This window comes from Vigna umbellata, chromosome 3 (genome assembly GCF_029865625.1).
Source record: "Vigna umbellata cultivar VRB3 chromosome 3, Vumbellata_1.0, whole genome shotgun sequence".
NCBI classification, from domain to species: Eukaryota; Viridiplantae; Streptophyta; class Magnoliopsida; order Fabales; family Fabaceae; genus Vigna; species Vigna umbellata.
Window position 1 is genome coordinate 17,106,880 of NC_142167.1, and position 21,827 is coordinate 17,128,706.

The 21,827-nt window shown below is 34.1% G+C and overlaps 2 protein-coding genes across 4 annotated transcripts; both read left to right on the forward strand.

Annotated features, from left to right (window-relative positions):
• The first annotated feature begins 516 nt into the window (after positions 1 to 516).
• LOC124838301 (V-type proton ATPase subunit a1-like) lies at positions 517 to 12,160 on the forward strand. The gene is made up of 18 exons (XM_047313863.2): positions 517 to 869; positions 2,246 to 2,290; positions 3,025 to 3,144; positions 3,352 to 3,459; positions 3,756 to 3,869; positions 4,000 to 4,173; positions 4,339 to 4,476; positions 7,014 to 7,121; positions 7,257 to 7,364; positions 7,590 to 7,738; positions 7,980 to 8,133; positions 8,510 to 8,670; positions 9,226 to 9,432; positions 9,525 to 9,708; positions 9,797 to 9,880; positions 10,247 to 10,440; positions 10,529 to 10,588; positions 11,426 to 12,160. The coding sequence occupies exons 1-18, from the start codon at positions 726 to 728 to the stop codon at positions 11,628 to 11,630; spliced, it is 2,457 nt and encodes an 818-aa protein (XP_047169819.1). The 5' UTR covers positions 517 to 725; the 3' UTR covers positions 11,631 to 12,160.
• A 1,533-nt stretch (positions 12,161 to 13,693) lies between these two features.
• LOC124838304 (uncharacterized) lies at positions 13,694 to 21,754 on the forward strand. Of its 3 annotated transcripts, none has more exons than XM_088108750.1 (15): positions 13,694 to 13,970; positions 14,078 to 14,266; positions 14,397 to 14,638; positions 14,732 to 14,823; positions 14,946 to 15,100; positions 15,318 to 15,454; positions 15,570 to 15,758; positions 15,864 to 18,364; positions 18,454 to 18,562; positions 18,767 to 18,826; positions 18,972 to 19,377; positions 19,465 to 20,056; positions 20,180 to 20,288; positions 20,440 to 20,520; positions 21,448 to 21,754. In XM_088108750.1, the coding sequence occupies exons 1-15, from the start codon at positions 13,838 to 13,840 to the stop codon at positions 21,517 to 21,519; spliced, it is 5,067 nt and encodes a 1,688-aa protein (XP_087964876.1). In that variant the 5' UTR covers positions 13,694 to 13,837; the 3' UTR covers positions 21,520 to 21,754. The 3 variants fall into 3 exon arrangements, with proteins under 3 accessions (XP_087964876.1, XP_087964877.1, XP_087964875.1); XM_088108751.1 differs by having other exon boundaries at positions 19,597 to 20,056; XM_088108749.1 differs by having other exon boundaries at positions 18,972 to 20,056.
• Positions 21,755 to 21,827: the final 73 nt, after the last annotated feature.

Here is a 21,827-nt window from a genome sequence, read left to right on the forward strand (position 1 = left end):
AAATTATAATTTTTTTCTTATTGTGAATATTTATTTATTTATTTTATATATAATTTTTTAATTAAAAAATAATTAAATTTAAAAATTTGATCAAATTAAAAAAGGAAACAATTAAATTTTAAAAAAAGTCAATAAAATTAATAAAATAATTATTTTAATTGAAAAACAAAAAAACATTATATATATATATATATATAAGTCTATTCATTGATTAAAAATGCTTATACATAATTTAAAAATAATTATTACAATAGTGAACTATAACACTGTAGGAGAAGCTATTGTGGTTTAAGAAAATGCTATTATTAATATAATTCAGTTAAATTCAATTTTTTATTATAATAAACACTTATCATTGAGTTAAGTAAAATAAAATAAAATAAACACTTGTCACTGACTGAAGTAAAATATAATAAACACCGTAAGGATAAAAAGAAATTCAACTATAGAAAAGCACGTGCACTTTCTTACTTAAGACATAAAAGAGGCAATTGCACTTAGGAATTATAAGCCGAAAGCTATGTTTTCATTTTGGCGAATAAGATTCAGTGGGACTAATGTGAATTTTCCATTTCTAATGCAGTGGCAGTTGCCAAAGGGAAACTGAAACAGAGTGGTTCCTTCTAACAAACCAACACAGCACGCTTCAAATTCAAACAAACAAAGCCAAACAAATAACAAAACGGTTTTCTCAGATCCAGAGCCGAACTTCCATTGCCGGGAAAATGAATCAGTTCGTAGAAAACTTGCCGCCAATGGATCTGATGCGTTCGGAGATGATGACCTTCGTTCAGCTCATCATCCCCGCAGAGTCCTCGCACCGCGCCATCACCTATTTAGGCGAACTCGGCCTCATCCAATTCCGAGACGTAACTCTCTCTGAGATCCAACCTTTCTTCATTTCTTTCAAAAAAAATTTCTCATTTTGTGCGCCTCTTGTTTTTTGTTCTGCGGAAACATGTTTCTCTGAATTAGTTTGGTGTTTGTGAGTGCATGAAGGTTTGACGCGTTTTCCGTTAACGCTTTCCGTTAACGCGAGACATTGTTTTCGTGTGTTGAGTTTTTGGAATCTGGAGCAACTGAGCGGATTTGTTTGAACGCTTTGTTCTCTTTTTAGTTGTTTTGTGGCTGATTTGGATATGGATGCATGCACAAATAGATAGTTTAGATGAAATATGATTTAAAGTTGAAGAATAGATTTTGTATTTTGTCGAATCAAATTATGATTTGAGAGATTTGTTGATGAAAATTTAGTTGCATTGTTAGTCATGTTTAATTTTGTGTTTAAAACTTAGGCATCTATGATCGGGTTCCTCTAAGGATAAGTTGAGTTACTGAAGTAACGGAAAATAGTAATAGAAGTGGGACTTAAAATTTTCTATTGCCTGTCTTGCATTGAGACGGATGATGGTTTCTTTTGAATTCTTCCTTCCAAATAAGATTGCTGCTCTCTTATCGCAGTCTTATATTGTTCTGTGCTGCATATAAATTTATGTTCAGAAGGCTAAATTTAGAAACTTAGATTTTTGGTTTCTTTTTTTACTTTTTCCTCCAATGACTTTAATGGTGAATTCTATTAATGAATGGTTCATTATGTCCGTAGGAGTGTTAGATAACTATAAACGGGTGATCTAGTGCACGAGGCTCTCACCTAATAGGGTTTGGGGTATGCGCAGGCAGATCATAAACTGAGGCTAATCCCGTGATCATCAAGTCACATGCAAAAATATTACTGTTGCACCGAGGCTTACTCTTGTATTAAAGAGCCATACTGTTTAAAATAGTTATTCATTACTATTTGAAGTATTTTGTTGTATAAGAAGGGCTCTCCTTAGAAGTTGTTTCTTTATGTGTGATCATATGAGTAAAAATTGGTGGCGAACCATGGGAGAATCTCTGTATGTGTAGAGAATTGTTGGTCTTTCAGGTCAAGTTTCTGGATATGTGAAAACTTTGATATTAACGTTCAATCATGGTCTATTTTCCCATACATTTTTGAATGGACAAACTAAAAGTGGTGAAGTTATTTAAATTTTCAATTATTAATCTTCTTCGCAATATCATATATTCCTGTATCCTATTACAAATGATATTTTGGATGGGAACTTTCAGGTGTGTGTGCTAGGAAATCTTCAAAGTTGATTTTACTTTTTCCTCTGCTGCCATGTATTCTAAAATTTCAGTTTTAGAATTCTTCTGATATTAATCATTGCATTACTTATGGATTTTGTTTTCTCATTTGTAGTTAAATGCTGAAAAAAGCCCCTTCCAGAGAACATTTGTTAACCAGGTAGTCTACACTGTGCTAATTATTAGAAATTCTATTGCATTTTGAATTCCCTTAATTTTGTCAACTTTTGGAGTGGTAACTCATTAGTATTATTTTTTGAGGTTAGGACTTTGTCTCGTATGGGACCAGATATTATGAAGCTATGCTTTCCATTTTCTAGTTAGAAAAGAAAGGAAATGTCTTGTAATTACCTAGTTTATTTCATGTTAATCAGAGTATTATTTCAAAAATATCCAGATTTCATATTAAAATAAGGTAGAAACTTGGTCAAACTTTTGGAAATAATTTATTTTTTGTTTTCCCTTTATTTTTCTAGAACTAAACTGAATTTTTGGCTTATAAAATATTGTCATTGTTTAAATAATTGGGATTAGGATAGAGGATGTGAAAAGAGATATAAAAGAGAGTACGGAATATGTTCTCCAATGTATATTGATGTGATATGCGACTCAAAAGACAAGGTAAATAATCTTTATATACTTGACCCATAATCCTTATAAATATTGAAACAGATAATGAAATATGGAACCATTATAAGAGATCATCAATGATATTTTAAAATATTCGAAGGACTTTAAAAGGATATATTTTGAGATTTGTAGATATTCTAACAGACAGATTAGCTTTTCATAGATTCTTTGAATATTGGTATCTGTCTCCAGGGTCGGATTGTTGTAATATTCTCCAAATATATATTTTTTGTTTACCAATATTAACTGCATTTTGCTTGACAGGTAAAGCGATGTGCAGAAATGTCAAGAAAGCTAAGATTCTTCAAGGATCAAATCAATAAAGCTGGTCTAATGTCTTCTCCTTCGGTCTTGCAAGCAGATATTCATCTGGAGGATTTAGAGGTCCTTCTCTATTTCACTGGTTTTCCTCCATCGAATGTGAACACTGTCTGTAGGGTGTGCTTGATATATGCATATTGTCTGGTTGCCATCAATAACATGATAAAACTTAAGTTGGTTGTCTGCAATTTTAAAACTTTTGGTGGGTGGTTATCACTTATTACTATTGAATCTGACACTGTGAGTTCTGTTGGATTTCTCTTTAAACAGATTCAACTTGCTGAGCATGAACATGAGCTAATTGAAATGAACTCTAACAGTGAGAAACTTCGGCAATCATATAATGAACTGCTGGAATTCAAGATTGTATTAGAAAAGGTATGATAGATATTTCTATAAGCACATTCTCTTTTAAAGTACGGGAAGTTTTGATACACTAATTGTGATTTTATGTTACAAAGTTTTTCGTGCTTGACTGTAACAAAAAACTAGTTGTTGGAGATATTTTTTACTGATAAGCTTTTCTATTATACTTCTGATTTTAATGTATTCGGTCAAATGTCGCTTATATTTTACTCTGAACTATGGATGTAATTCTGTTCTTTTTATTAGTGAATACATCCTACCTACTCTCTCATTTATGTAAGATATATAATACCGTGCACATGTTTCAGGCATGTAGTTTTCTTGTTTCAAGCCATGGTGCTGTCATTTCAGAAGAGCGAGAATTGGAGGAGAATGTTTTCTCAAAGGGAAACTATGTCGAGACACCATTTTTATATCAACAGGTTCCTTGTAACATGTCTTATTACTGTGGATATCTTTCTACTCTATAAAGTGTAAATTCTGTTACTAGTTTTTTTTTTTTTTCAGTTTTGTCTTGTGATGTAAGTGAGTTATAAATGGTTTATTTTACAGGAAATGACACCTGCACCATCAGATCAATCTGGTTTAAGATTTATCAGTGGGATAATTTGTAAATCCAAGGTTCTTAGATTTGAAAGGATGTTGTTTCGAGCTACGAGAGGGAATATGCTTTTCAATCAGGCACCAGCTGATGAACAAATCATAGATCCTATTTCATATGAGATGGTTATCTTCCTTATTGATTTAAAGAATATTTATCATTAGGCTGTAGTTTTATTAATCTGTACTTAACATGTTATTACTTTCACCAATCCCTTGGTTAGTTTTTTTATTTCCTAATAATTTATTATCAGTCCTCCTGATGACTAGACTATTTCCTGTTCTTTTCAGGTTGAGAAAATTGTCTTTGTTGTGTTCTTCTCTGGGGAGCAAGCAAGAACAAAGATCCTGAAAATTTGTGAAGCATTTGGTGCAAATTGTTACCCTGTCCCTGAAGATATAAGTAAGCAGAGGCAAATAACATCAGAGGTATGTATGCCCAGATTAAGAACATTTTTTCCTCTTTGAACTATTCTTACTATCACAGCATAGGAGCCAGGTGTACTCTAATTTGTAGACAAAAGTTAACTTTTTGCTGTTACAGTTTCTGTGGGGGAAAATTGTCTAAAATTCAACATTATAATATTGTTCGGATCCCACATCAACTACAGATGTATCGTATATTATGACTAATGTAGTCCTTATAAGGCATGGACACTCCTTACCATATAAGCCAATTTTTTGTGTGGTGAGTTAAGCCGTACTTACAAATTCTGAAATTGTATTTGAGTCTATCTTAGATTCGTTACATCACTCATGTTTGTCTGCAATAGATGTTTATTCCTAGGCATGAGGAAATGTTGTTATTGGGTGACCCATGTTTGTCCATGGTTTTGATATAATGTTTTGGGCATGAGGGGATGTGTTTAAATCTTTCATTAAACCAGAGATATGACTATTGTAGCTCTTATAAACCTTGGGCGGTTTCTCCTTACAAAATGGTTTTGTGGATATATAAGCCAAATTTCTGTGAAAAATATCAAACTTTATCCTAATATCTATCTAGAGAACTTGTTTCCCAATCCAAGAGGCTCTGTTTTGGCAAGGTAGTTAAAATTGAGATTATGGTTGGAATTGTGAAGGGTCTACAAAATCAAATTGTGTGATCATAACACAAATAGTAGATTTTTCTTTCTACAAAAATATGCCCACACACACACATATATATAAAACCTACACGGAACCAATCCAAGTTATGTGAAGAGAAGAGATGTTGTAAGTTACAAGTGCCTTAATTGGGTTTTTATTTTATTTGAAACCCATTCAACCAAGAAGGTGAATGGGGCAATAAAAAACACCCTTAATTTTTAATTGGGTTTGAATTTTTTTTTAATTGAAACCCCTATTCACTAAGAAAGTGAACAGGTGTTGTGGCTGCAAAAAACGTGAATTCTAATTGCATTAACTGTTAATTGGGTGTTTTTGCTGCTAACAACACAAATAACAGGGTGAAATTTTAATCATATTAACTTTTAATTAGTTTTAGGTTTTAATTGAACCAAATCCATTCACCTAAGATGGTGAACAGGCAGTGCAATGAACAATATAGAAAACAATGTTGATTTATTTCTCGATTTTGTTAGACATTCCGTTCGATTTTGCGGTGCCATGGTCATGCGTGATATTTGAATCAGAAATACTGTGCAAAATCATGGATAGTACAATTTTAAAAGTTAAATCTCGATTTTAACTACATAGTCTTTTGGTGCTCTTTAATACTTCCATTCTTTAAACGAAACCATAGTGCCTTGTCCTTCAGGTTCTTAACGTTCCTTAATAGAATTACAAGTTATTATTGTTGACTGAAAAATGGGAAGTAGGAAACTGTTCAAATTATTGGGTTTAGGTGTAGGAAGAAGAGAAAAAGAGACTAAATAATGTGAAATTGATGGATTTGATGTGATACTATTGATAAAACGTTTATCCAAATTTAGAGATTACTAGATTTCATTTAGTAATTAAATAAAAGAAATAAATTATGACACATAAGAAGTTTGGAAATCATTGTTAAGGGATATGTAAAACACTCCAAATTAGTACGAGATATAATAGTGATATTATTAGATATTTTTTGATATTTTAACACTCCTCTTCGAGCATAAGTATATCGAACTTGAAGGTTCTTACAATTAAAGTCACCACTGAGACTAAAGGAGAGGTATAACAATGTAGACAGCAGGTAAACAATGTCTACAATTAGAGCCATACTATGTTTTGGACTAGAGTTTGGGGCAAAAGATAGGCATCAAATTGCACTTGGAACAAATGTAGGGGCTAGAATGCTCGGGACAAATATGTGTTTGATGTGAGATACAGTTAAAATGAGTCGATATTCGAATGATCATGGGAGAAAAGTCACCATTGGTATGATCATTAGTGGACTGTTGGACATTATCAATAGGAAAAAAAGGTAATTTTACATTGAGAATAATAACGCTGAAAAAAGATGCACTTAAACCAAGAAAAATAGTCAAGTGTGTATAGAGATAGCAGTAGAACATGGCAGGAGATATGACAAATTGAAAGAAGAAAACAATCGTGGAAATAAAGTGGAGCTCAATATTTAAGGAAATGCAGGAGCTGAACAGTGTGTCATCATGGTGAAATTACTCCTTCAGTATCATGTTTAGATAGTGTTAAAAAGGAAGGGTGAAAATGGAGATTGAATAATCTGAATTTAATATTGTGATAGACAAAGCAGTGAAAAATATTAACATGAATGCTATATTCCTTAGTTTAATTGAATAAAGAATCAATATATAAGAGATATATAAGATATTATGGTAGGGACCTCAGTATTATTGGATGCCTAAGTCTAACATCAAGTAGTAGAAGTATTTGGGTTTTTGGTTTTCTAATCATATTCTAAACTATTATAAGATGCACTAGTGATACCAAGGATATTTTTTTAGATGTTATAATAGAGATTCTATGATTTTAATAGAAAATATAGTTTATGGTTACAGGTTTCGGCACGCCTTGCAGACTTAGAGGCAACTCTGGAAGCTGGAATTAGGCATCGGAACAAGGCTCTAGCTTCTGTAGGAGGCCCTTTAACAATATGGATGGATATGGTAAGAATTAGCTTCTGAATTCATTTTTGTTCCTTGTGATGTATCTGCAAGGCGTTACTAATACCTTATCAGCATTTGCAAGGGATGGACATTTATTATGAACCAACGGTTCTCATTCTTATCATTTTGTGCTAGGTAAGAAGAGAGAAGTCTGTGTATGATACACTAAACATGTTAAACTTTGATGTCACCAAAAAATGTCTTGTTGGAGAGGGCTGGTGCCCTGTATTTGCAAAAACACAGGTATCCCCCTCCCTCAATTTTGTTGGATCCTTACCAATTTCTTTGCGCTTTGATTTTTGAGGAGTTGAAAACATCTTTTATTTATATTATCTATTAAAGAGATTACATCTTTCAATTTTCCAGATTCAGGACTTACCAATTTCTTTGCGCTTTGATTTTTGAGGAGTTGAAAACATCTTTTATTTATATTATCTATTAAAGAGATTACATCTTTCAATTTTCCAGATTCAGGAGGCACTGCAACGTGCAACATTTGACAGCAATTCTGAGGTTGGCATAATCTTTCATTCAATGGATGCACTGGAATCACCACCTACATATTTTAGGACCAACGTTTTCACAGGTCCATATCAGGAAATTGTTGATGCATATGGGTGAGACTAATATTCATTATGTTTATTAGTGGCAACACAATATGTTAATGTATTGAATCAAATTACTTTCTTTGAAGTAATAAATGATGGCAACGTGCTAGCTCATGTAAATATATCAATGAATGTCTTATTAATATACCAAGATTTGGATAAAGTCAGTTTAGTATGGAACCCTTATTTTGCAATTTTTCAATAAAAACTGAAAAGATTCCTAGTCCTAATGATCCCTTGTACTCGGCAGTGTTGCAAGATATCAAGAAGCAAACCCTGCAGTTTATACAGTTATTACATTCCCTTTTCTTTTTGCGGTGATGTTTGGCGACTGGGGTCATGGAATTTGCCTGTTGCTGGGAGCATTGGTTCTTATAGCACGTGAGAGCAAGCTCAGCACCCAGGTTATTTCATTCTAACTTTGGCATAAATAAAGTTGCAAGGGGAGGATTGTGCCAAAAAATGAGTGTGACATCTAATCTTTGTGAAAAAAATTAAATTGAGTTATATCAAATTTGATCAATAGTCTTATCAATTTGATTATAGTAGGATCGTCATTGTCCAATGTTTTCTAGCTGGTAAACAACACAATAATTAAGTTACCTTCTTTTTATGATTATTGTGATTTTATGGCCTTAAGTATCTTGAAGTGCAGTATGGTAATAATTCCATTGTACCGCATACAAGTGCAAAAGGAGTTGCACAATTTCCTTTACTTTTGTTCTGCTCTTGGAATTGAAATTAAAGTGCATAACAGCTCTTCGATTTGATTTCTTCCAGCGCCTTGGAAGCTTTATGGAGATGCTATTTGGTGGGCGCTATGTGATACTTTTGATGTCACTATTTTCTATTTATTGTGGGTTAATATACAATGAATTCTTCTCTGTTCCTTATCACATATTTGGTGCCTCTGCTTACAAATGCCGAGATAATACATGCAGGTGTCTTTTATTTCTCACTTTCCATTGCCAGTTTCAATTCTTTCTCTTTTTTTGGGTGCCATAATGTGGATCCACAATGCATTAGTTGCTGGTGTTTTAGGTTGCCTTTTTTTCCTAAAAAAAAAAACAAACTTGAAACTTATAATCAACCATTCAATTCCTGGTAATGACTCCATGGTTACGAAGATTTTTATTTTTATTTTTAATTTACAAATGTTGGTTCAAATCTTTCTGCTATTCATAAGTTATGCACTTACATCCCAGTTCTAAGATATTATCTCCAAATCTACATCATGACTGATATTATGACTCTTACGTTGGAAAACCAAGTTCTTAAATTGATTCTCATTTTACTTAAAAATGTTTCCTTCAAATTTGCATCATTAGGAATAATTTGTTTTATATCACTTCCACAATTGCCCTCTTTAGTTATGCTCTTGGTCACTCCATCCTCCTTCAAAACTTTATATTGTCAGAGCTTGCAAAGTATTGCTAAGTTGTTTTCTAAGAAGGCTTTTACGTGATGTGTATTTTTTTTATCACTTTCCATCCCAGGGATGCACATACTACTGGCTTAGTAAAATATCGAGAACCATATCCATTTGGTGTGGATCCCAGCTGGCGGGGAAGTCGATCAGAATTGCCTTTTCTAAACTCTCTCAAGATGAAGATGTCCATTCTGTTTGGTGTGGTGCACATGAACTTGGGAATTATATTAAGTTATTTCAATGCTCATTTCTTTGGCAGCTCACTGGATATAAGGTGGACACTTTTCTTCTAACTTCTTCCCACAGTTAATGTTTTTTCTTTCCTTTGAGTATAATGCTGTAATATACTCTTTTTGATGTTTTTAGGTACCAGTTTGTGCCACAGATGATTTTCCTTAATTGTTTATTTGGGTATCTTTCCCTTCTCATCATTGTTAAGTGGTGCACTGGCTCTCAGGCAGATCTTTATCATGTAATGATTTACATGTTTTTAAGCCCTTTCGACAATCTTGGTGATAATCAATTGTTCTGGGGCCAAAGACCACTTCAAGTATGATTCATTTCTTTGCTTCTTTATTGCTTAATAATTGTTCCTTTCCTATTTTACATCATTCTGAGTTACTGTTCATGATATGCAGGTTGTGTTGTTGCTTTTGTCTGTAATTGCAGTTCCGTGGATGCTCTTTCCAAAACCTTTTATGCTAAAGAAGCTTCATAATGAGGTGCCACTTTTGCCTCCCATGCGTGTGTGATTTTATTTCTTGAAAATTGAGAACGTTGTTCACCACATTTTTTGTTTAATTGTTAATATTTTCACATTACACACATATCCTTGTTGGTTTGATTTTCCCCTTTTGATAAAAAAAATTCTTAGGTTATCAAGTTAATTCTCTTGGAGGTCCACGATAAGATCATTTTTCTAAAGACTAAATATGCAAGTTTCAAATCACTTACAACCTCTAATGGCTATACAGACAATTTTTAGCTACACAGTTGCCCCAATCCTATACTTCTGTTAGCATCTATTTATTAAAGAAGTGCTAGGAGTTTATAAAGATTACTAATCTTTTACATTTATGATAATCTAGAGATTTCAAGGACGCACTTACGGTGTGCTTAATTCCTCTGAGGTTGATCTTGAGTTGGAACCAGGTTCTGCCAGGCAACGTGACGATGACTTCAATTTCACAGAAGTCTTCGTTCACCAAATGATTCACTCCATTGAGTTTGTTCTAGGTTCAGTTTCAAATACGGCCTCATATCTACGACTTTGGGCATTAAGGTTTGGTCAGCTATGATTGACTCATTGTCTTGGGTCCTTATTTTATCAAAGTATTCATCCTTGGTTGATATTTTTTACCAAAATGCAGCTTGGCTCACTCAGAACTTTCTACTGTTTTTTATGAGAAAGTCCTGCTACTTGCTTGGGGGTGAGTTTGATTCATAATATTTCGTTAATATGACATACTATTTCCTTTATTATTTTTGGATCCCCCTCCCCAACCAATGGGCATCCTGTGACAGACAAAATTATAATGTATAATTAAAGTTGTCTGAATGGTTACAATGAAAAGCAAATAAAGGAAAAGGTTTTCATAGTCCACAAAACCAAACTTGATCTTTTGAGCAGAGAAGACTCAAAGTACAACACCTGGAAGATGTGATATTTTTGGTGTGAACACAGAGGAAGGGTGGCTGCAATAAATTGCATCATTTATATTTTGTTATTTTGAAGTACTGTTTTATGTTTGATCTATGGCAATAGCATGCATTAGTTTTGATATATTTTTTTGATATTGTGCAAGTAACATCTATAGATTTTGTTTGGAATCTCACATCGACTAGAAGTAAGACAAGTGTTCTAGAGATAAAATCAATTTATAGTATATAAATAGATACAAGTCTCATATCATATTATAAGTCGGTTTTGTTGGGTTAAGTTAAACTTAAAGTCTAGTAAATTGGGATCACGGTATGGAATGAGCAGCATTACTGCATTGGTGACAGTTAGAAACTCGGATAAGTCAGTAAGGTATTTGAATGGTGCAGAGTAATTTTGAACAGATCATGTGCATATGGCTGACATAATTATCTTAAAATTAAACCAGTAGAGCCTTCTGTGTAATGTATTTTGCACGAGCCATTTGCAAATTTAGATTAGCGTGACGTCTGTGATAAGTTTGCATTCCCTTTTCGGCCTTTATCGATTTTAGTATCAGTTTTTAATATTCAATTGTTGATATCATCGCTGGTTGCAATTATAACAGGTATGACAATCTTATCATTCGGTTGCTCGGACTAGCTGTCTTTTCCTTTGCAACTGCCTTTATACTATTAATGATGGAGAGTCTCAGTGCTTTTCTTCACGCGTTGCGTCTTCACTGGGTGGAATTTCAGAATAAGTTTTACCATGGCGATGGATGCAAGTTCAAGCCTTTTTCCTTTGCTTCCTTAACAGAGGATGAAAGTTGATCCATTCTTGTCTGTCTTGGAACAACACTGTTGGCAAATATGTGCAAAAAGCATATATACAAAAGTAGAAGAAGGAACACAATTAGAAATTGTGGGATCCACTTTAGTGGCTATAACTACTGGTTTGCTTGATAATTTCACCCAGCAACAATATTCTAGCTCATTTTCCCATGCCTATGCTGGTGTGACAGATTTAGACCAACAGTAATGAACGGCATCTGTAACAGAATGTTTACTTTCTAATTTTTCTTTTTCTTTCTTAGACTAGGAGAATGGGAAGAGATTAGGGAAGGGAATGGTTAGACTAATTTTGTAAAAAGAAATCCATCATAGTTTATCTATTGGTTATTTGGGGTTACATATACACACATAATGTAGCGCGGGCCTTCATAGGATACAGTCATGTAGGCGTTTACTCTGATTTTTTTCTTGTAATGATTAATGATTAATCACAAGTTATAGAACCACCTATGTGATCTGGTTTGGTATCTGTGCCCTTCTCTGGCAATAAAATAAAGTGATGTTCCAAATATCCTTTTTACGGACAGCTACCGACAGGTTTAATTTATTTATTCATCGTGCTTTATTTTTTTCCAAAAAAAAGTATATATGCATAGGTTATTTATCACTTTTATTCACAGTTCTCTCTGGTTTGGTATTACCTGAGTAATTTCATTAGATTAATTTATGAAAAATAGTTATTAGTTAGTTTAGTCATTTACATTATGAAGAGAGGAAAATTGTCCACCGTAACTAAAATATATAGCATTTTGATAATTTCTGCTGATTTGAGGTAAAAGGTTAAAATCCGTCCGTTTGTGAATTAGAATTACACACTTTTTTTTTCCTCCTTTTAAGAGTGTTTAATAAATATCTTGTAAGTTATCATGGTAGTTTGAGGATTTTTAAAAGTATTTACATTATTAAGATTTTGTAATTTAAATTCAAAACCATTATAAAATATGAAGTTATAAGATTTGAAAGGATTTTATGCATATAAAATAATCAAAGGAAAAGTAAATCAAAAGTATTTTATACTTTTACTCTAAAATACATCTTTATGCATTATTATATTCTAGAAAATTGCATTTTAGTTGTAGACTAATACCAGGGAAAACCATTTGTATAATGTGATATATCGATCGATACATATCCAAGTAAATTAATCATTTGTTCAATAGGACCTATCGATAATTAATAGGTTTGATTATTCTCAACTCTATAAATAAAGGTTTGATGTGTATATTTTGAACTTCTTGAAACACATCTAACTTGAGTGTCGAAGTATTTTTTACAGGTCAACGGTTTGGAGCAAATTGGAGAAAAAGCAAAGACAAGAGGCCCGAGACAAACAAGTCTAAACAACCGTTCATCGACTTTACAAACTCGAAACAAGTTGTATCATCTATACGAAGTTGTATCATCTATATGCATATTTATCATATTATATATATTATATTAGAGAAAAAAATCAACACTTTATGATTTTTTTTTAAATGCTAAATACACCTAAACATAAAAATATTATGACTAAATACATAATAAATCATTATAAATACAAATATTTCGTATAAAAAGATGATACAACCGTATGTATGTAATTTTATTTTATGTCTACTAAAACACGAATTATTTCAAACGATAAATACATAAAAGTTAATTAATCTCAAACTAAATGGAAGACAGATAAATGTTTACCCCATATTTTAGGAATTGTCTATTATTTCTGTTAATAAAAAAAAATACATTGAACAAAAAACATACAAATATATAAAATAAATTAAGAAAACAAACATCAATCCACCTCATCATTCAATTTATAGTGTCCTCAAAATGTAAGCTGATTTGAACTTACTCATTCTTTATTAAATCCGTTGGTGAGCAACCGGATTAGCTTGTTTTAACACTTCTACACGATACAAAATACAGGTAGTTTTAAAAGATGAGCAGGTAGTTTTAAAAGATGAGGAGTGTAGGAAGTAAATATTGAGTTTCAGAAAGTAATTGACCAAACCAAACCCATGTGGGCCCAATTATATTTATTACTACCCACCCTACCGTTGTAACACTCCCGCTCACTGTAGTTTGAAATTCCGAACGAATTTGCAGAAGCAGACACAGTAATCTATTCATTCCAAATCCAATTACCAATTCATGGAAACACAAAGCTACAACTAACAGAAAAGGAGTGATAATATCGTATTATCATGGATTCCGTTTCTAACATTCCGCTTCTAGACGAAGACGATTCGTTGCTCTTCGATGATTCAGCACCGGCCACCGCAGATGTCTTCTCTTGCTCCCCTCTCATACCTATCAGATCGATTCCTCTTCAAACCGGTTAGTATTTTTTGCTATGGAATTCTCTCTTTTTGTTTTCCATTTCTGGATGATTTTTTTTATGAATAATTGTTGATTTAATACTGATTTACGCAATGCACCTGCAGAAAACGGAGTTGCGGATTCTGAAAATCGAAATTCCTCCGTTAGTGACAGTGCGAACAAAGAGAACGCGGATTGGAACAAACTGCAGAAGCTTAGCTTGGAGCCTCATCAAATGAAGAAGAAGAAGAAAGGAGGCGGTTACAATTTGCGCAAGAGCTTGGCGTGGAATCGAGCTTTCTTTACTGAAGAAGGCACTATCTTCTCTCCATTATCCGTTAATTAACAATGAAAACCGATCACTCTAATTGTTCTATTATTTGATTGATTGATTAATTAATTAATTAATTAATTGGTTGATTTGTTCTGAATCTTACTTTTCAGGTGTTTTGAATTCGGAGGAGCTTTCTATGATTAGTGGCACTGCCTCTTCTAAGTCAGGGTTGGATTTGGAAGTGATCCACGAAGAAGAGTACGTAGGTACATCGTTAAATTTGCAGGAGATTGAAGAAAATTTGTTTATGCATTCATCCGATGCTCTTCCTTTTGAAGATAGAAAGATTGGTGCTCGGTTTTCTCCAAAGCCTGCTGCATTAGCCAAAGCTTCTACTGCCCCGGTTTCATCGGTCAGTCTTTATACTCTTTGCGCGAAAGATGATAGTGTATAATTGAACTCTTCTGATTTATGTCACTCGTTACTTTGTTTACTTGTTGGTTAGGCCAAGAGGAAAATAATTACTGTCAATGACTCCGTTGGCAACAGACCTAAACGCAATGCTTGTCCTCCACGGCTGCCAGTAGCTTCGTCCTCATATCCTTGTCATTTCTTGTTTAGGATAGATATTAAGTGGAGTGTCTCTGCTATGGAATTGAGTTGTTTTTTCTTTCTTTCTCTGTCGAATTATGGAAGTGTTTACCTTGACCCCTTTGCAAATTAAAAAGACCTAGCACAGTGAAAGCGCCGAGTAAAGAAGTGAAAGTCGCCAGGACACCTGGTCCTAAATTGGATGTTTCTGCCAGTACAACAACTGCTAGGAGTCGAATCTTGACCTCAGGTTTCTCCAAGAGAAATCAGAATGCACCTCCTGGTATACTGTTCAACTCGCTTTTGTTTCTTCCTTTTTATCTTATGAACTTTGACAAGACTAAATAGAAGAGATACAACTGTTGCATAATACAATGTGAAAATAGATCATCTAATAAATTTATTTTTGATTGAGGTTTGTGATCTCAATGAGCTTTTCTAACTTTTACATGACATGAATTTAGCGGTAATATTTAGTTAATTTTGTTTCTGTTCTACAGCCACTAATCCTCTGAAGCACGCTGGAGTAAAAGCCTTGTCAAAAAATCCTAAAACCATCCCAAGTAACCCTAAGGTTGTTCATGCTGATAAAGGTTCGGTTACCAGAACACTAGCCACGCCAGTTGGGAAACACTTGGTAGGAACTTTAAACTTCTGGAGGCTGTGATTTTATAACATTTATCAAGTTTTCAATTCCTTTTACTTAACTAGTAGTCTCATGATTCGTCTCTTGAAACTTTTTGACTGCAAAGAATAACTCAGTTGAAACACATCCACCAGCCAGAAAGATTCAGTCAGGAACTGAAGCAAATAAGGTGTCAGAAACTAGTCTCTCACGAGGCCCATCTGACGTTAGTGAGAAAAAGCAAGAGACACAACTTCAAACAACAAAATTATCAGGCCTGCGGATGCCATCTCCCTCACTGGGATTCTTTTCTATAGTGTGTGATTTTATTTGGTTCTTTTATTTTATTTAAGTACATGTATCATGAGTAATATAATGCTCATGTGACGATTTCATATTCATGTTTATTACTTATTTGCAGGCAAAAGCTCCCAGTTCACATAGCCAATTACAGAAAACTTCTAAACCTTGCAAGCCTGCTAAGAGTAACATTCTTAAATTACAGAATTTAGAAACAAATTCTGTTAATGAGGCAAGACTCAAACATGCACCTGCGATGAGGTCTGAAATTGTCAAAGGGAAGAATTGCACTGAGGAGTTAAGCCTTTTAGATGAAAAGTCAGAATTGAGCATGCAAGTGGATGATAAGCAGATGACTTGTGTAGAAGCGAAAGATAATTCTGTGGGCTCTGAAAAAATAAGCAAGCAAGAAAATGTTGAAAACATTCTTGGTAATGTCAACGTAACATACGAGGAACACGGAGAACTATGTAGCAGTAATAATGCTTCTAGCGTGGAGGATGCGGTATTTCCTAGACATGAAAAAAAGCTTCTTTCAGAGAGTCACGCTCAAGTGCAATTGGAGAAAGAAACTGGTCAGCCTGATGTTTCGTTAAAAGGGTATCAATCTGTATTGCAGCAACGACTATCGATGCACCATCATGGTGGTGCTGCTGATCTTGTTAAAAGTGGAGGAGATGCTCAAAAACATTTGTTGAAATGGAATCTCTCAGTCAATTGTAGTGAAACGACCGAAAGTAATTTAGAGGCAGTTAATCAACAGTTCCAGGGGGAACAACTTAAGACTACAAGTGCTGTTAGGGTGGGGGAAATCATGTCAACAAGAGAAAGTGAATCTCATGTAAATAGTTGTCAGAAGTCTGCACCAGAAATCAAATGTGCTGCTGCAAGTGAACCAAAAATAGAGAGAACAATTTTATTTGAGGGTGCATTATGTGATATGTATACAAGTGAAAACAGTGCTTCCAATAATCATAGTCAGGCTATGCCTGAAAACAAAGATGGAAATATTTGTATGGATGATTTGCCAATCGATGATGCAAAAGAAGGTTATTCTAACATGTTGCCTTTAGATGAATTTCAACTCAATGGCAACATTCAGAAAATGTCTGAAAACAAAGATGGAGATCTTGATATGGATGATGTCAAAGACGGTTCTTCTGATATATTGCCTCTAGTTGAAGTTCAACTCGATGACAACATTCAGGCCATTACTGAAAACAATGGAAGAAATCTTGATATGGATGATTTGCAAACGGATAATGCAAAAGAAGGTTCTTCTGACATGTTTCTTTCAGTTGAAGTTCAAGTCAATGACAACATTCATGATATGTCTGAAAACAGTGATGGAAACATTGATATGGATGATTCAAAAGAATGTTCTTCTGTCATATTGCCTTTAGTTGAAGTTCAACTCAGTGACAACATTCAGAAAATGTCTGAAAACAAAGATGGAAATCTTGATATGGATGATGTCAAAGACGGTTCTTCTGATATATTGCCTCTAGTTGAAGTTCAACTCGATGACAACATTCAGGCCATGACTGAAAACAATGGAAGAAATCTTGATATGGATGATTTGCAAACGGAAAATGCAAAAGAAGGTTCTTCTGACATGTTTCTTTCAGTTAAAGTTAAAGTCAATGACAACATTCAGGATATGTCTGAAAACAGTGATGGAAACGTTGATATGGATGATTCAAAAGAATGTTCTTCTGTCATATTGCCTTTAGTTGAAGTTCAACTCAGTGACAACATTCAGGCTATTTCTGAAAACAATGATGAAATTCTTGACATGGACAATGCAAAAGAAGGTTCTTCTGATATATTGCCTCTAGTTGAAGTTCAACTGGATGACAACATTCAGGCCATGTCTGAGAACAATGAAAGAAATCTTTTTATGAATGATGCAAAAAAAGATTCTTCTGACATGTTGCCTTTAGTTGAAGTTCGAGTCAATGACAACATTGTGGATGTGTCTGAAAATAGTGATGGAAATCATGATATGGATGATTCAGAAGAATGTTCTTCTGACATATTGCCTTTAGTTGAAGTTCAACTCATTGACAACATTCAGGCTATTTCTGGAAACAATGATGAAAAGCTTGACATGGACGATGCAAAAGAAGGTTCTTCTGAGACATTGCCTCGAGTTGAAGTTCAACACGATGAAAATATTCAGGCCATGTATGAAAACAGTGAAAGAAATCTTTATATGGACGATTTGCAAGTGGAATATGCTAAAGGTTCTTCTGACACGTTGCCTTTAGTTGAAGTTCAAGTCAGTGACAACATGCAGCATGTGTCTGAAAACAATGAGGGAAATCTTGATATGGATGATTCAAAAGAATGTTCTTCGGACATATTGCCTTTAGTTGAAGTTCAAGTCAATGACAACATTATATCTTCTGAACGCATTTCTTCTTCAGCAGTGAACAAAGATTCTTTTGCAGATGTAGTTGCCTGGAAACCTGAGGAGCGTTGTTCTTTAAGTGAAAGTTCAAATTTACCAGCTTCAGATCATCTAACCTTCAACCTAGATGAATTTTCCGATACTGACATGCTATATCAGTCCAAAGGTGGCATTTACTTTGCAGAAGACAACAGAAAAATAATTCACTTGTGAGTATCTTAGTTTATTCTGATATTATTTGGTCAATTACGCTTTGACAACCCTTTCATTTCTACACCTAACATCGTTTGAATGACAGACATGAATCTGCTGCTAAAAGCAAGCAGGAAGTTCTTACAGGGAATCTTCCAACAAATGCTGCTCCATTTTCTGATGAATGGTTTACTGCAATCGATTCCGCTGAACAGGTGACTTATAGATTTATCGACTGCACGTGCATGTTCTTAATGATAGTTTTTTGCATATGGTGGTGTTTCATGCCACTTTGGTGGTTGTTTTTCTGCTTTCAATTCTTACGATGCTTTTTTTTTGGGCTTTAAACGTTGATCCTTTTATAATAATGATTTTTTGGTTTTCTTTGTTGAATTATGGTCTTTTTTTTGTGCATTTAGAAGTTGAATCAAAATCCCCCCCGTGGAGATAGGCGGGAAACTGTTGCTTGTGATACTGAGGTAAGCAATGTTTTTGTGGAAAGCTGACCTTTCAGTGAGAATGATGGAGAAAATCTCCACTTTATAGCCCAACTATTTCCAATGGTGAAAGAAGATTTAGATTCATGTATCAACTAATAACTGCAGTACCATTTTTGAGTTGCAGCTTCGAGATGATGGTTCTTCTAGGGATGCTTCTATTCAGCATCATGTTCACGGTGATGTGACGGGAAACATTGATCAACAAACTAGCACGAGTACATATTCTAAAGCTGAAGAAATGCTTTGTGAGTACAAGGGTTTGGAACCAAATCATGATGACGTGGTTGATCACAATCAATTTTCTGAAGTATGTGAAGATTTCATTTCAAACACCAAAGATTCTATGGGCAGTGGAGCAGAAAAACCTTCTGACCATATACAGCATTCACTATTGGGTCAGTTTGTCGACGAATTTAATCAGACTAACAGAGAAATTGAGGAATCACATTTGACCACACAAGTGCAGTCACTTACTGAAAACCCAGTGTTATACAACTGCAACAGTAAACAATGTCTTGCTGTTTCTTATGGTAAGTTTCCATTGGCCGCCAGTGACAATGTAAATGAAAATTCTCAAGATCCTGATTTTCAAGGGCCTTGTGCTATTGTTGGTGTAGATTTCCAGAATGTTGATGACATACAGTTACCCTTGGATGGTAATTGGCTGTCCACAAATACAGCTTCTTCTGAAGAAACCAAGAAAACAAATTTGTCTGAAAATGCATTAAAAGGATGTGATGTCCGTACAGGTGAGTACAAGGCTTCCAATGACCATATTCAGGCCATGCCTGAAAACGAAGATAGATATCTTTATGCGGATGAGAGGCGAGAGCATTTGCAAACGAATGGTGCAAAGAAAGGTTCTTCAGACATATTGCCAGCAGTTGAAGTTCAACTCAAAGACAACGTTGTATCTTCTGAATGCAATTCGTTTATAGAAGAGAGCAAAGACTCCTTTACAGATGAAGTTGCTTGGAAACCTGAAGAGCATCGTTCAAGTGAAAGTTCAAGCTTACCGGCTTCGGATAATCTTGCCTCCAACAAGAGAGTCCAGCAGGTCTGTGAAATTAGTTTGTTGAACTCTACAACTTTTTCAGAAGAAGCTGGAACTAATATTTTTGAGAAAGACGAGTCTCCTAATACCGACATGGAGCACCAATCAAAAGGTGACATTAATTATGCAGAAGACAGCAACAAAATAATTCATTTGTAAGTTTCTTAGTTCTTGATAATATTTGATAATCAGTTTGGAAATTCCTTCGTTTCTACTTCTGAGATACGGTCTTGATACTTGACAAGTTGAGTGATGCAAATTAATATTTTGAATGGCAGGCAGGAATCCGCAACTCAAAGCAAGCGGGAAGTTCCTACATTGAAGCCTCCGCCAAATGCTGCTCCATTTTCTGAAGAATGGTTAGCTGCAATTGAAGCCGCCGGAGAGGTGACAGATTTTATGACTGATTAATAGCTTTTCGCATGGCGCGATTTTTCATGTCACGTAGTGTTGTTTTTCTATTTTCAATTAGCATCACGGCATTATATAAAGTATGTTCTTTGCAATGTTAGATTCAATTTACACCTGGTGTTGACAGGAGATCTTAACGATGAAAGGCGGTGCTGTACAAAATTCTCCCACTGAGAAGCCTCAGCACGAACCTGGTCCTTGGTCCCCGGTAGGTTCATACTTCGCCCTCTAAACCTGATTCAAGTTTTAAACCTAGAGATCTAGCATGACAATTTACATTTTTTTAATCGGATGATAAAGTAAACTCACATACCTATGAATTCTCTAACTGAATTGTGTATAATTCAGTCTCTATTTTTACAGTTTTAAATAAAGGGGACCCTATCAAGATTCATAAATATTTATGGAAAGATAACACAATGTTGATAGGACGAGGTCACTTGAAACAACACGAATAAAAAAGAACTTATCATGCCTTTGTAGTTTCAGAAAATTTGGAGAATATTTAACTTTTTTTATCGCTTAAAAAGAAGTAATGTGCGTGAGAATTAAGAGCACTTGGTGTTGGAACTCCTGCTACTATTTTGCACATTAGAATTCGGATAATTTAAAAATTTTGGACATTATTTATAAAATATCAAGTTTTAATATCTTTCGAGAAATTATACTAAAGCTGCTCGAGTTTCATGCTCCGAGCTCAGTTTGTAAAGATGAGAAAAATCCTCGCGAAACATCTGGAAATCAAACCGTGAGTATGATATTGCAGGAAACCCTATCAGTTACAGTCAAATGATTGCTATTTTTGAATTGGACTCAACTTTTTAAATATATAATATTAAAACGATTTTTTTAATTAACAAAATTTAAATAATTGTTGGTAAAAGTGGAAAATCAAATGTAGAGAAAAGAACTCATGATATTATTATGTACCAAGTGGAGTAATTTTCTTACCTAGAAAATATTCAAGAAACATATATGCACCCCATTTTTACAACTTTGGGGTTCAAACCCGTTTACCAATCAGTTTCTCTTATGTCATGAATCTCTTTTTATCTCTATATATGTTTGTATTTTGACATTATTGTGTGTAACATTAATTTCTTGTATATTTTTATTTTTATTTTGGTTTTTGCAGGTGAGACGTAAGAATCAATCAATTGGACCCTTTGATTGTACCAAACACAATATCCAGCCTTCCAGTTCATAATGACAAAACTGAGATTCAGTCCTTAGTAAATTACTAACCAATTTTTCTGCTACGCATATAGAATTGCCGGTTACCAGAATCATGCCATAGTCTGAAGATGCCCGATAAATAAATAGTAAATAGTATCCTGATTCAGATTGTTCTCGAATTGTAAATGATATTTTTTCTTCTACTTATTACAAAGAACTTTTTGATTTTTCCACGAGCTATATATTATGAGGGTAATTAATCTCCACTTTTTTTGCATTCATTTTCACCTTCTTTTGCATGATACTTTTTCATTGATAGGAAAGGTTATTCAAACAAGC

Excerpts from the sequence above, each read along its gene's own strand:
- LOC124838301 (XM_047313863.2), top strand. The coding sequence starts at position 726 with ATGAATCAGTTCGTAGAAAACTTGCCGCCAATGGATCTGATGCGTTCG. Across the intron at positions 3,145-3,351 it reads TTCATCTGGAGGATTTAGAG|ATTCAACTTGCTGAGCATGA; the intron begins GTCCTTCTCTAT and ends CTCTTTAAACAG. Across the intron at positions 7,739-7,979 it reads GAAATTGTTGATGCATATGG|TGTTGCAAGATATCAAGAAG; the intron begins GTGAGACTAATA and ends TGTACTCGGCAG.
- LOC124838304 (XM_088108749.1), top strand. The coding sequence starts at position 13,838 with ATGGATTCCGTTTCTAACATTCCGCTTCTAGACGAAGACGATTCGTTG. Across the intron at positions 20,057-20,179 it reads AGCAACAAAATAATTCATTT|GCAGGAATCCGCAACTCAAA; the intron begins GTAAGTTTCTTA and ends TTTGAATGGCAG. Across the intron at positions 20,289-20,439 it reads CAATTGAAGCCGCCGGAGAG|GAGATCTTAACGATGAAAGG; the intron begins GTGACAGATTTT and ends TGGTGTTGACAG.